Genomic DNA, 12,813 nt, shown 5'->3' on the forward strand with positions numbered 1-12,813 from the left:
ATTTGTTTCACCTTTAGTTGAATTTACTGAAACTAATTAAGTTTAGCAATATATTCTAATTTTCTGACCTTCACCTGTATATTATGACCAATAAATAAGAGCATAATATATGTCCCATATCATACCATATCAAGCTCAGGGGATGTTTCAGGTAAGAACTGTGCAACAGATGCCTGGCTCCTCTGTGGCGTTATATTACGTTAGTGGAGGGTCCTGCAGCATGCTGTCTGACAAACCTCCGGGAGACCTCTGTTTCCTCTTTTAGGACGAGGTGGGGTGTCTGGAGCCTCTGGAGACATCTTGACTTGACTTTTTTTTTGATTAAAGTCGCGTGTGTCGGTGCAGTTAGCAGCAGTGAGAGGTAAAGGCTGATTTATGGTTCCGCGTCAACGCAGAACCTACGCCGTACATTGCGGGTCGCCGCGTACTTTACGGCAAGGCTCTGCGTCGATTTAACGCGGAACCATAACTGAGGCTTAACTAGGCAACGGAGCGCAAAGGGGTTCCGTATTGGTTCAATATGGAACGCAACTTTTAATTCCCAATTACGTAACAATTCCGTATTTCAAGGGGCGGGTGGCAAGCCCATACTCATCTCTGCACAGCCTACCTGCAACACAGCAGTGCTGCTGCTTTTTTGTCCCGCTGCAAAAAATGTATTTTAAACTGAGCTGCCGGCTCCTCCTCATTTCTGCTGCTGCCGCGTCCTGGCTGTCTGTCTGTTAAGGCTGATTTATGGTACTGCGTTAAATCGACGCAGAACCTACGCCGTAACCCTACTTTTTTATTTTTTTTCCCCCCGTTCCGCGGAAACCGCGGAAATTTTTTGCTGAGACCAAAATCCGCGGAATTCCGCGGATCCGCGGAAGAATCTGATGCCTGAGTATGAGGACTGAGAGTAGACCAGCAGATCTGGCAGCCCGTAGTGACTCAGCAGTATGAGGACTGAGGATAGACCAGCAGATCTGGCAGCCCGTAGTGACTCAGCAGTATGAGGACTGAGGATAGACCAGCAGATCTGGCAGCCCGTAGTGACTCAACAGTATGAGGACTGAGGATAGACCAGCCCATAGTGACTCAGCAGTATGAGGACTGAGGATAGACCAGCAGATCTGGCAGCCCGTAGTGACTCAATAACTGACAGAAGAGCAGTATCAGTTGAGTGGCCCTGCCTGAAGCCAGACTGATGTGGATCGTACAGGCAGTTGTTGTGAAGGAACTGTGAGACCTGACTGAAGACAGCACGTTCTAGAATTTTAGACATGAACGGCAGCAGTGAGACGGGCCGGTAGTTTTCAACCTGGGCAGGGTTGAGTGTGGGTTTTTTCAGCAGTGGGGTGACCTGAGCTTGTTTGAAAGCAGAGGGAAAGATGCCAGAAGTAAGAGAGGAGTTGATAATGTGGGTTATTTCCGGTTTGACTGTGGGTAAAATGTTCTGCAGGATGTCGGTAGGAACAGGATCGAGAGGACAGGTCATTGGTTTTGAGCCGACTAGAAGTTTAGAGACTTCATCCTCATTTAGAGATGGGAAGGAGCAGAGAGAGGTGCCAGTAGACGGTTGGAGTGGGCTGAGGTGGGCAGGCTCAGAGAATCGGTTACTGATAGTAGCAACCTTTTCAGTAAAGAAGGAAACCCATGCAAGCACGAAGAGAATGTGCAAACTCTGGCCTGGGAGATGAGCTAGGAACCTTCTGGCTATGAGGCAACAGTCAGTGCGTTTACATGCAGCAATTCAATCGGGTTGCAGATCGGATCAGATAATGACATGCAGAAGATCGGATCACTTGTCTGAGTATACATGCTGTTCAGAGATCAGACTGAATCAGATTGAATAACCCACTTGTAACCAGACCATGGCTGACTCCGTGACGCTAGGTGGCGCTGTACCCAAGGTAGAACAACATTTCAACAAAGAGCACCTTCCGGTTGACCTCCGCTTAACAACAAGGAAAGGAAAAAGTGCATTCTCACTGCTTTCCTATTAATAATCTGTCTAAAACAGGCTTTCTCAACCTTTTTTCAGTCATGACACCTTTCAAAAGTGAATAAAATCTCACGACACCCCAGAGTAAAATATAATTAAAAACCACACTGCATCGCTCTGACTGTAAATGCATAAGTCCCGTTTATTTTGTATCAATAACTTGAACACGATAACTGCACCAGAGTAGAAGTCATCGTTCACTGTTGTGCATGGTTGCCACGCTGATGGACAGAAACTATGGTGATTTTTAAAAGAAAGACTGCCTAAAGAGACTTTTCCAGCCGGCTTTTCCAGCTTTTCACACCGGCCGTTCAAAGTGAAGCCCGATTTATGGCTCTGCGTTAAATCGACGCAGAGCCTACGCCGCAACGTATGCGGCGAAGCGCACCGTACGTGCGCGTCGCCGCGTAACCTACGGCGTAATCTCTGCGTTGGTTAACGCGGAACCATAAATCAGCCTTAAGGCTGCGAGCGGCGTGTAAGCGACGGATGACTGAGGGAGAAAAGTTTCTCCAGGAGTGGAAGGCAGCGCCGGGCAAGTTATGCCACAGTTTGCAGATGGATTGTTGATGCGTGGGCTAACGTGTCTGCTGGGATTATTTTGCGAGCTTTTGCAAAAGGGTGCATTTCCGAGGCGCCGCACGGCACGGAAAGTGACTCTGACAGCGAGGAATTTCTGACCCACCCGGGGGAATTCTCCAGCATGCGCAGACTGCAATATCTATGTCCCCGTATACATGGTGTTAACAACCTGATTGCGACTGGGTTATCTAGGTGCTCCAACCTGGTTAATGAATCCGGTTAGTCAGTCCCACATAGGTCCCAACTACATCAGGTTGAGGTGTTTACATGCAGTTTAAAAGTCTGAACGATGTCTAACCCGATCTGCAACCCGATTGAATTGCTGCATGTAAACGCACTGAGTGCTGACCAGCAAGCCAGTGCTGCCAGATATCTTTGTAAGCCTAATGTTGACTGACCTTTAGGACGTGGTACCAGACGGAGGCTCCGCCACACTCGATGTGGAAGTCTGTGTAACTGTCTTTAACACAGATGAGACAGTATTTCGTGACTTTTGGTTTTCCGAGTAGGGCATCATCAGGCCAGTAGTTTTCTACCCAAGACAACCGCCGTACAATCTGTGGACTCTCCACTATACTGTTCATTCTGTCCAAGACCAGAAAAAAGAAGAAAAGGTTGAGTTTGCCAAAAGACAAAATCTTACATAAAAAAAAGAAACTGTACTTTTCAAACTTCACAGTCAGACGGAGAGCTGGCACCTTGTGTCTGAGAACTCAAGGTTGATTACATTTAACACCTTTTTTCTGTTTGTGCTGTAGTAATAATCAACAAACTCTTTAAGCTTCATTTTGCAGTCCGTCTGTTTGGTGACGTCAACTACGTCCACGCCAACATCAGGACCTGAGAAATTAACAGACAATAGAGGACAAAAAAAAAACAAGTAGAATAAAATTAAGGAAGAACAGATTTGACCTTTCTTTTTAACCAAACAAATCAACAAAATATGCTTGTAGCTGTAAACTGTTGATCTTTAATAAGAGATCCCATCACTGAGCAGCAGAGCAGAGTATGAAGGGAGAACATGTGTCTCGTATTGAAAAACAAAGTGCTTTCATCTTAATGAATTAAAAGTAGATTAAATTAGATTAGTGAACAAGGCTGAAACCTGACATTTGGTGAATGGAAGGATTAGATTAAGCAGAGACCCACAAATTACGTAATCTACATTTTTTGTTGCCAAAGATTTTTCTCTGAGTTTATGACAAACCTGTTGTTGGGAACAACAGGAATACACGGGGGCACAATAGTGGTACATTTATTTACTTAAAAAAAACAACCCAACAACCTTGACATAGAGTTTGATTGCAAGATTGCTCAGAATCAAACAGCAACTGATAGAGTGTTTATTATGGGATTATTAGGGTGTTTATTAGGGTGGTTATTAGGGTGGTTGTTAGGGTGTTTATTAGAGTGTTTATTAGGGTGTTTATTAGGGTGGTTGTTAGGGTGTTTATTAGAGTGTTTATTAGGGTGGTTATTAGAGTGTTTATTAGGGTGGTTATTAGAGTGTTTATTAAGGTGTTTATTAGGATGGTTATTAGAGTGTTTATTAGGGTGGTTACTAGAGTGTTTATTAGGGTGGTTATTAGAGTGTTTATTAGGGTGTTTATTAGGATGGTTATTAGAGTGTTTATTAGGGTGGTTATTAGGGTGGTTATTAGAGTGTTTATTAGGGTGGTTATTAGGGTGGTTATTAGAGTGTTTATTAGGGTGGTTATTAGGGTGGTTATTAGAGTGTTTATTAGGGTGGTTATTAGGGTGGTTATTAGAGTGTTTATTAGGGTGGTTATTAGAGTGTTTATTAGGGTGGTTATTAGAGTGTTTATTAGAGTGTTTATTAGGGTGGTTATTAGAGTGTTTATTAAGGTGTTTATTAGGATGGTTATTAGAGTGTTTATTAGGGTGGTTACTAGAGTGTTTATTAGGGTGTTTATTAGGATGGTTATTAGAGTGTTTATTAGGGTGGTTATTAGGGTGGTTATTAGGGTGTTATTAGGGTGTTTATTAGGGTGGTTATTAGAGTGTTTATTAGGGTGTTATTAGAGTGTTTATTAGGGTGTTTATTAGGGTGGTTATTAGGATGTTATTAGAGTGTTTATTAGGGTGTTTATTAGGGTGGTTATTAGACTGTTTATTAGGGTGGTTATTAGGGTGGTTATTAGGGTGGTTATTAGAGTGTTTATTAGGGTGGTTATTAAAGTGTTTATTAGGGTGTTTATTAGAGTGTTTATTAGGATGGTTATTAGAGTGTTTATTAGGGTGTTTATTAGGGTGTTTATTAGGGTGGTTATTAGGATGTTTATTAGGGTGTTTATTAGGGTGGTTATTAGAGTGTTTATTAGGGTGGTTATTAGGGTGTTTATTAGCTTGTTTATTAGGGTGTTTATTAGAGTGGTTATTAGGGTGGTTATTAGGATGTTATTAGAGTGTTTATTAGGGTGTTTATTAGGGTGGTTATTAGGGTGTTTATTAGAGTGTTTATTAGGGTGTTTATTAGGGTGGTTATTAGAGTGTTTATTAGGGTGTTTATTAGGGTGGTTATTAGGGTGGTTATTAGGGTGTTTATTGGGGTGGTTATTAGAGTGTTTATTAGAGTGTTTATTAGGGTGTTTATTAGGATGTTATTAGAGTGTTTATTAGGATGTTTATTAGAGTGTTTTTTAGGGTGTTTATTAGGATGTTATTAGAGTGTTTATTAGGGTGGTTATTAGGGTGGTTATTAGGATGTTATTAGGGTGTTTATTAGGGTGTTTATTAGGGTGGTTATTAGGATGTTATTAGAGTGTTTGTTAGGGTGTTTATTAGGGTGGTTATTAGAGTATTTATTAGAGTGTTTATTAGGGTGGTTATTAGAGTGTTTATTAGGGTGGTTATTAGAGTGTTTATTAGAGTGTTTATTAGGGTGGTCATTAGAGTGTTTATTAGAGTGTTTATTAGAGTGTTTATTAGGGTGTTTATTAGAGTGTTTATTAGAGTGTTTATTAGAGTGTTTATTAGGGTGTTTATTAGAGTGTTTATTAGGGTGTTTATTAGAGTGTTTATTAGAGTGTTTATTAGAGTGTTTATTAGGGTGGTTATTAGAGTGTTTATTAGAGTGTTTATTAGGGTGGTCATTAGAGTGTTTATTAGAGTGTTTATTAGAGTGTTTATTAGGGTGGTCATTAGAGTGTTTATTAGAGTGTTTATTAGAGTGTTTATTAGGGTGTTTATTAGAGTGGTTATTAGAGTGTTTATTAGGGTGGTTATTAGAGTGTTTATTAGGGTGGTTATTAGAGTGTTTATTAGGGTGGTTATTAGAGTGTTTATTAGGGTGTTTATTAGAGTGGTTATTAGAGTGTTTATTAGGGTGGTTATTAGAGTGTTTATTAGGATGTTATTAGAGTGTTTGTTAGGGTGTTTATTAGAGTGGTTATTAGAGTGTTTATTAGAGTGGTTATTAGAGTGTTTATTAGGGTGGTTATTAGAGTGTTTATTAGGATGTTATTAGAGTGTTTGTTAGGGTGTTTATTAGGGTGTTTATTAGAGTATTTATTAGAGTGTTTATTAGGGTGGTTATTAGAGTGTTTATTAGGGTGGTTATTAGAGTGTTTATTAGAGTGTTTATTAGGGTGGTCATTAGAGTGTTTATTAGAGTGTTTATTAGAGTGTTTATTAGGGTGTTTATTAGAGTGGTTATTAGAGTGTTTATTAGGGTGTTTATTACGGTGTTTATTAGAGTGTTTATTAGGGTTTATTTAGGGTATCAGGTGTTTATTAGCTACAGCCACAACGTCCTCAGGTTCAGAGTTGAGCTCCATGACAGTTGCTAGGATATATTGATTTTACAGTGAATGAAGTCTGATTGGTTTACCAGGGCCATGTATAAACAGATCTCCTCAGTTCCCTAACAGAGAAGTAAAGAAGTTGCTGTTTTAACATTTCTGAAAGAAATGTTGCCACTTTTTATGTAACAATTGCTCTGGGGGGCGTGTTCCTGGCCTACAGACAACTAGTATTGTTATAGATGCTATATTAAAAAAATCATTTGAATTGAGTTGAATTAAATTTAAAATGAGCACATTAAACAAAAAAATAGAAAAGAAAGTTCAAACAATTCATATGTTATACTTTTTACATTTTGCATTCTATCAATGACTGAAATAATTTTCAGATATTTTTTTCCTGTTTTCATTCAAAGCGCCAAAACATTTTTGGAAACAGAGCTGTTTAACAGTAATAAGATGTGCAGCCACTGAGTTTCTTACCAACATAGTTCTCCACATCACTGATGTAGAAGGTGGGGGGAGGCATGGACAGGCCCAGGTCCTCTTTCTTCTGGACCAGGATTGGTTCATCGAAGCCATTTTCCTCCAGATAGTCCACGGTCAGCTGACTGCCACTTAGTTTCACCACTATGTCATCAGCACTGACAAACACATACAGCAATAGAAATGGAAAGAATGTTATATTTATTGTGTTAAGAAGTAAAAACGCACACCGATATCGTGATGATTACATCTACAATGGAAACTAACTGAAGATGGTTCTTCAAAAATGATAAGACAGCGCCCCCCAATGGAAGTATTCTGATTTGCACTAATACACAAGCACAAAATATCAAGAATCAATATGCATGAATTAACATTCTTTTTTTCACAGATGTACTGTAATCATTAAATGTGATTTGGTTGATGTACAAAGTGAAATTGCAAGGCAGAAAAAATAATTGTTTTCAAAGTCCCTTTGTATTGCTGACCACTTTGCATCATGACATCATCACCTGGAGTGTTGAGATCGTATGAAGGAGTTCCCACATGCTGCTATTGAAACCCAGTAGAAATGCTTTTCTGTGACTCTGTGATCAATGCAGATTGTTTGGTTCAGAGGTTAAACTTCCTGCAGCAGCTCAGGAAGTTTAACCTCCAGCAGCTGCTGAACCTTCTACTCTCCATCATCCAGTCTGTTCTCTGTCTGGTTCAGATCCACCACCAAACTAGACTGGACCAGGACCAGGACCAGGACCAGGACCAGGACCAGGACCAGGACCAGGACCAGACCCCTCACACCCAGGACCAGGACCTATACCGGTCCAGGACCAGACCCCTCACACCAGGACACACACTGTTTCAACTCCTCCCTCTGGACGGAGCTACAGAGCTCTGGACGCTAAAACCTCCAGACACAAGGAAAGTTTCTTCCCCCAAGATGTTGCTCTGATGAATCTCACATTAGTAGAGTCTCAGAGAAACCAATCACCGTGAAATAACAATAATAGCAGTAATTATAATAACTATCACATGCTGTAACAAGCAGCTTTAGCAATAATCATGTCTACCTCATTCTGCTGCACCTTTACCTTTAAAAAAGATTGTATATATGTTATTTTATTCAGAGCCGTCATTCTTCTACCTCATACTGCTGCACCTTCAGTTCTTTAATTGTATATATGTCAATAAGTGCCACATTTGTTTATTTTTCTGTTTACTATTTTTTTTACTATTTTTTTCTGTTTACTATTTTTAAATCTACAGCGAGCAAAATAACCGGAGTCAAATTCCTTGTTGGACAATGTTGAAACCTGGCCGATAAAGATGATTCTGATTCTGATCTGGTTCTAGTCAAACCACCATCTCTCCACGGTGTTTTAGTTAGTTTAGTTTTCTCTTCCAAACAATGAATGTTCTGCTATTTGGACTCAAACAATATGTAGACTCTTACAAATGCTGCTAAATGTTTACTCCAGAGCCAATTACACTGATCATTAGCAGTAGTACTAACAGCCAGTACAGCCAGTTTTATCATAGTGATTTGTAAAACTGTCCCTAAGAAACCTTTAGAGAAAACCTTTTAGATCGACAATTTCTTTAGGCAATTGTGTTACACCTCGTATCAATTAAACGAGCACAGAGGTTTACAATGAAGCTCAACACAGCCAGGCTTTCTTTGCATTAGTTTGATTGACAAAACTTCCATCTCCACTCAAATAAATTGTGCTACATCAGTAATTGTGATAACTGTCTGTTAACATTGCTTTGCTTTTCCAGCTTTAGTATGTCTCAGTATGAGCCAACATATAATGTGTGGGTTTATTTGATATTCTACGCGTTTTCTGAAAATTAAACTAATTCCCTTGTACTTCATTGGTAAGAAAAATAATGTTTAAAGAGTTATAGAGAGGGGGTGATTAAAACAAAATCACTGAGGCAAAAAGAAATATATCAGATATCAACAACTCAGAAGTAACATAACATATCTACTAAGTTAGAACCTAATTTAAATCAAACTTAAATGCAAATTAATTAAAAGCATAGCTCTCACGATTACTATTTAAATACAGAAATTGATATAATTATCAATAATAATTGATTTTAATAACTTTTAACATGACAATGTATTTATCAATCACTGATTTACAGTCATATGTCAGTCATAACCAGTGCTGATTACATCTTGTTTCAATATGATTTTATTACTTGAGTTATTAAGAAGAGAATCATGGAAAGGATTTTTAAGCAATTTAATACAAAAAGTATGCTACCATAAACATAAAGTACCATATGTGTTCAGAATAATTTGCTATCTGGGCAACTCTGACTTTAAAGCAGCACAAAGGCCTTTTAAATGGAAAAATAATAGTTTCAATTTTATTTGAAGGAATATTGACCATCATCTTCACAACACAGATCTTCTTCTTTTTTATTTTAATTTTTTCATCCCGATCTTTCCCAGCTTTATCACCCAGCGCTCCTACCTGGGCATTACTCTACACTGACTTCTTATGGCCGTTTTCCACTAGTACCTACTCAGCGCGGGGTGAGAAGTGGGCGGGTTGGGGTGAGAAGTGGGCGGGTTGGGGTGAAGTGGGCGGGTTGGGGTGAGAAGTGGGCGGGTTGGGGTGAAGTGGGAGGGTTGGGGTGAGAAGTGGGCGGGTTGGGGTGTGAAGTGGGCGGGTTGGGGTGAGAAGTGGGCGGGTTGGGGTGAAGTGGGCGGGTTGGGGTGAGAAGTGGGCGGGTTGGGGTGAGAAGTGGGCGGGTTGGGGTGTGAAGTGGGCAGGTTGGGGTGAGAAGTGGGCGGGTTGGGGTGAGAAGTGGGCGGGTTGGGGTGAAGTGGGCAGGTTGGGGTGAGAAGTGGGCGGGTTGGGGTGAAGTGGGCGGGTTGGGGTGAGAAGTGGGCGGGTTGGGGTGAAGTGGGCGGGTTGGGGTGAAGTGGGCAGGTTGGGGTGAGAAGTGGGCGGGTTGGGGTGAGAAGTGGGCAGGTTGGGGTGAAGTGGGCGGGTTGGGGTGAGAAGTGGGTGGGTTGGGGTGAGAAGTGGGCGGGTTGGGGTGAAGTGGGCGGGTTGGGGTGAGAAGTGGGCGGGTTGGGGTGAGAAGTGGGCGGGTTGAGGTGAAGTGGGCGGGTTGGTGTGAGAAGTGGGCGGGTTGGGGTGAGAAGTGGTTGGGTTGGGGTGAAGTGGGTGGGTTGGGGTGAGAAGTGGGCGGGTTGGGGTGAGAAGTGGGCGGGTTGGGGTGAAGTGGGTGGGTTGGGGTGAGAAGTGGGCGGGTTGGGGTGAGAAGTGGGCGGGTTGGGGTGAAGTGGGTGGGTTGGGGTGAAGTGGGTGGGTTGGGGTGAGAAGTGGGCGGGTTGGGGTGAGAAGTGGGCGGGTTGGGGTGAAGTGGGTGGGTTGGGGTGAGAAGTGGGCGGGTTGGGGTGAGAAGTGGGCGGGTTGGGGTGAGAAGTGGGCGGGTTGGGGTGAGAAGTGGGTGGGTTGGGGTGAAGTGGGAGGGTTTGGGTGAAGTGGGCGGGTTGGGGTGAGAAGTGGGCGGGTTGGGGTGAGAAGTGGGCGGGTTGAGGTGAAGTGGACGGGTTGGCGTGGGAAGTGGGCAGGTTGGGGTGAAGTGGGCGGGTTGGGGTGAAGTGGGAGGGTTTGGGTGAAGTGGGCAGGTTGGGGTGAAGTGGGCGGGTTGGGGTGAAGTGGGAGGGTTTGGGTGAAGTGGGCAGGTTGGGGTGAAGTGGGCGGGTTGGGGTGAGAAGTGGGCGGGTTGAGGTGAAGTGGGCGGGTTGGCGTGGGAAGTGGGCAGGTTGGGGTGAAGTGGGCGGGTTGGGGTGAGAAGTGGGCGGGTTGGGGTGAAGTGGGCGGGTTGGGGTGAGAAATGGGTGGGTTGGGGTGAAGTGGGAGGGTTTGGGTGAAGTGGGCGGGTTGGGGTGAGAAGTGGGCGGGTTGGGGTGAGAAGTGGGCGGGTTGAGGTGAAGTGGGCGGGTTGGCGTGGGAAGTGAGCAGGTTGGGGTGAAGCTGCTGTGACGTACTCGATTGCGCAACACGTTTGTGTCGGCGCTGATGAGAAATCAGCTGGAGCTGCGAGCGACAAAATCAATTCCATTGCTTTATTTTCTATTGGACTGTCCGCGAGTGACGCAGTGCGGCGCGCCGTTTTGAGCTGAACATTTGTCGGACTCCCTGCTTCTATTTTCTTCCTGTCTCTCACGTTGAAAGCCGGTTGAAAGCGCTGTAGGAAACGGTCATGATGAGGAACGGCTGATCCAGTTAGTTGAAATGAGAAGTTATCTCTCTGATTCCTCCTCATTTCACTACAAAAACCTCAATAAAGTGGCAGCTGCTGGAGGGAGATGGACAGAGAGTACGATGTCACGCAGTGCGATGCGATAGGACGCGCGCATGCAGTTAGGACACAGTGGTTAGTTGTGGGCGTGGTTTGCATTTTGGTAACGTAATGGAAATCAGCAGAATCTTATTGGCTCGTAGAAGCCACATCAGACTGGACGGCTCATCCGGGCGGCTGTACAGACACTGCAGAATTTGGTTGCTTTCCTCCTTTCTGAGTTGGCAGGCTGAGCGGAGACCCCTTTATATAAACCTGCTAATGTGGTCCTGGTCAAGGTTTCTTCCCTCCTAAAGGGGAGTTTTTCTTGCCACTGTTTGGCTTAAGGCTTTTCTCCCACTAGTGGAGTTTTTACCTGCTATTGTTTATGTAATAATTGCTCGGGGTTTATGTTCTGGGTCTCTGGAAAGCGTCTAGATTCAGATTCAGAAAAGCTTTATTTATCTCAGAGGGGCAATTGCAAAAACAACTAAGCAGCATGACGTTGAAAGTACCGAATAAAATAATAAAATAAAATGAATGCAGATCAATAAGGCATGTACCGTATGTACAAACAAAGTCTAGAGACAACATCTGTTGTATTAGACGCTATACAAATAAAATTGAATTGAATTGAATATATGTTAAAGCAAGAAAAAAATGTGTTTTTCATAATAGGTCCCCTTTAAGCTTGACATGCCTCACTCCTGTCACAAAGTGTGAAAATACTTAACAGCCTTTGAGGACTTTAAAATGTGAAACAATTGTTGCTGGCTTAAACTTATTGCTCATAATGAATCCATGTCTTCCTTATATGTAGAAAATATTAGGCATGTAGGAAAAAACATAATTAAGTGTGTCGTTAGGCTGTTTCTGTGATACTTTGACATATTATGATATATATTATTTCGATTTACTAATAATGGGGTGAACTTAAGACTTGAGGCAAAAGTCAGCTTTACTGTACCTTGGAAATGTTCTGCTGCGAAGCTCTTTGATGAAAACCTGGCTGCCATTCTGAACAGCTTTGATATCTGTGCTTTGCCCTGTGTCATGCTTGTTCCAGTTCTTTTTCTTTTTCACTAAAAAGAAGAAAAAAATTGATTAACAATAAAAACAAAGATGGAGACATTGCACATTATTTCTGCTCATTCAGAATGAACTTTTGTTTTGGCCTTATGTTTATAATTATTTCTGTTCGGAGACTTTAATTTCAGGTGACAGGTGAAGAAAGTAAAAATTTAAAAGAGGTTGAATTGTCACTTCAAAGCAACAGTTGAAACAGTTTTTGTAACATAAAGGGTGAGCGCAGCTACTCACACGTAGACTTGCCGTGAGTTTTCTCGCAGTTTGGACAATGATAAATGTCAATATTTGGAGCATCATCTTCATCCACCTCAACACAGCTGAAAAAAAAAGATTTGTAATGTTTTAATGTAATGTTAACAATTATGTCTCAAATCAAATTGCAACATAACACAATACAACAGCAGCACAAAATAAGGCAGGATAAGATTAACAAAAATGATGTACAATAAAGTAAAATAGAACCAGACATTAAAATGGGAATGGGGAAACGTAGATTGACAGACGGATCGGTGCAGCGTCCACAGTTATGCGGTCGATGTACCGGACCGTCGTGGTGAAGAAATAGCTGAGTCGAAAGGCGAAGCTCTCGATTTACTGGTCAAT

The 12,813-nt window shown here is 42.2% G+C and overlaps 1 protein-coding gene across 2 annotated transcripts in view; it reads right to left on the minus strand.

Moving 5' to 3' along the window:
- Positions 1–12,813, minus strand: part of phf2 (PHD finger protein 2) — an 80,424-nt gene that overhangs the window by 52,245 nt on the left and 15,366 nt on the right. For both annotated transcript variants that reach the window (XM_061728200.1, XM_061728199.1), the window contains exons 2-6: positions 12,442–12,527; positions 12,089–12,203; positions 6,811–6,971; positions 3,265–3,406; positions 2,965–3,151 (exon numbers count right to left, since the gene is read on the minus strand). In XM_061728200.1, coding sequence (XP_061584184.1) covers positions 2,965–3,151; positions 3,265–3,406; positions 6,811–6,971; positions 12,089–12,203; positions 12,442–12,527 — 691 coding nt within the window. The remainder of the gene's footprint in view (positions 1–2,964; positions 3,152–3,264; positions 3,407–6,810; positions 6,972–12,088; positions 12,204–12,441; positions 12,528–12,813) is intronic.

The sequence above is a fragment of the Cololabis saira genome, chromosome 8, assembly GCF_033807715.1.
Source record: "Cololabis saira isolate AMF1-May2022 chromosome 8, fColSai1.1, whole genome shotgun sequence".
In the NCBI taxonomy this organism is placed as follows: domain Eukaryota; kingdom Metazoa; phylum Chordata; class Actinopteri; order Beloniformes; family Belonidae; genus Cololabis; species Cololabis saira.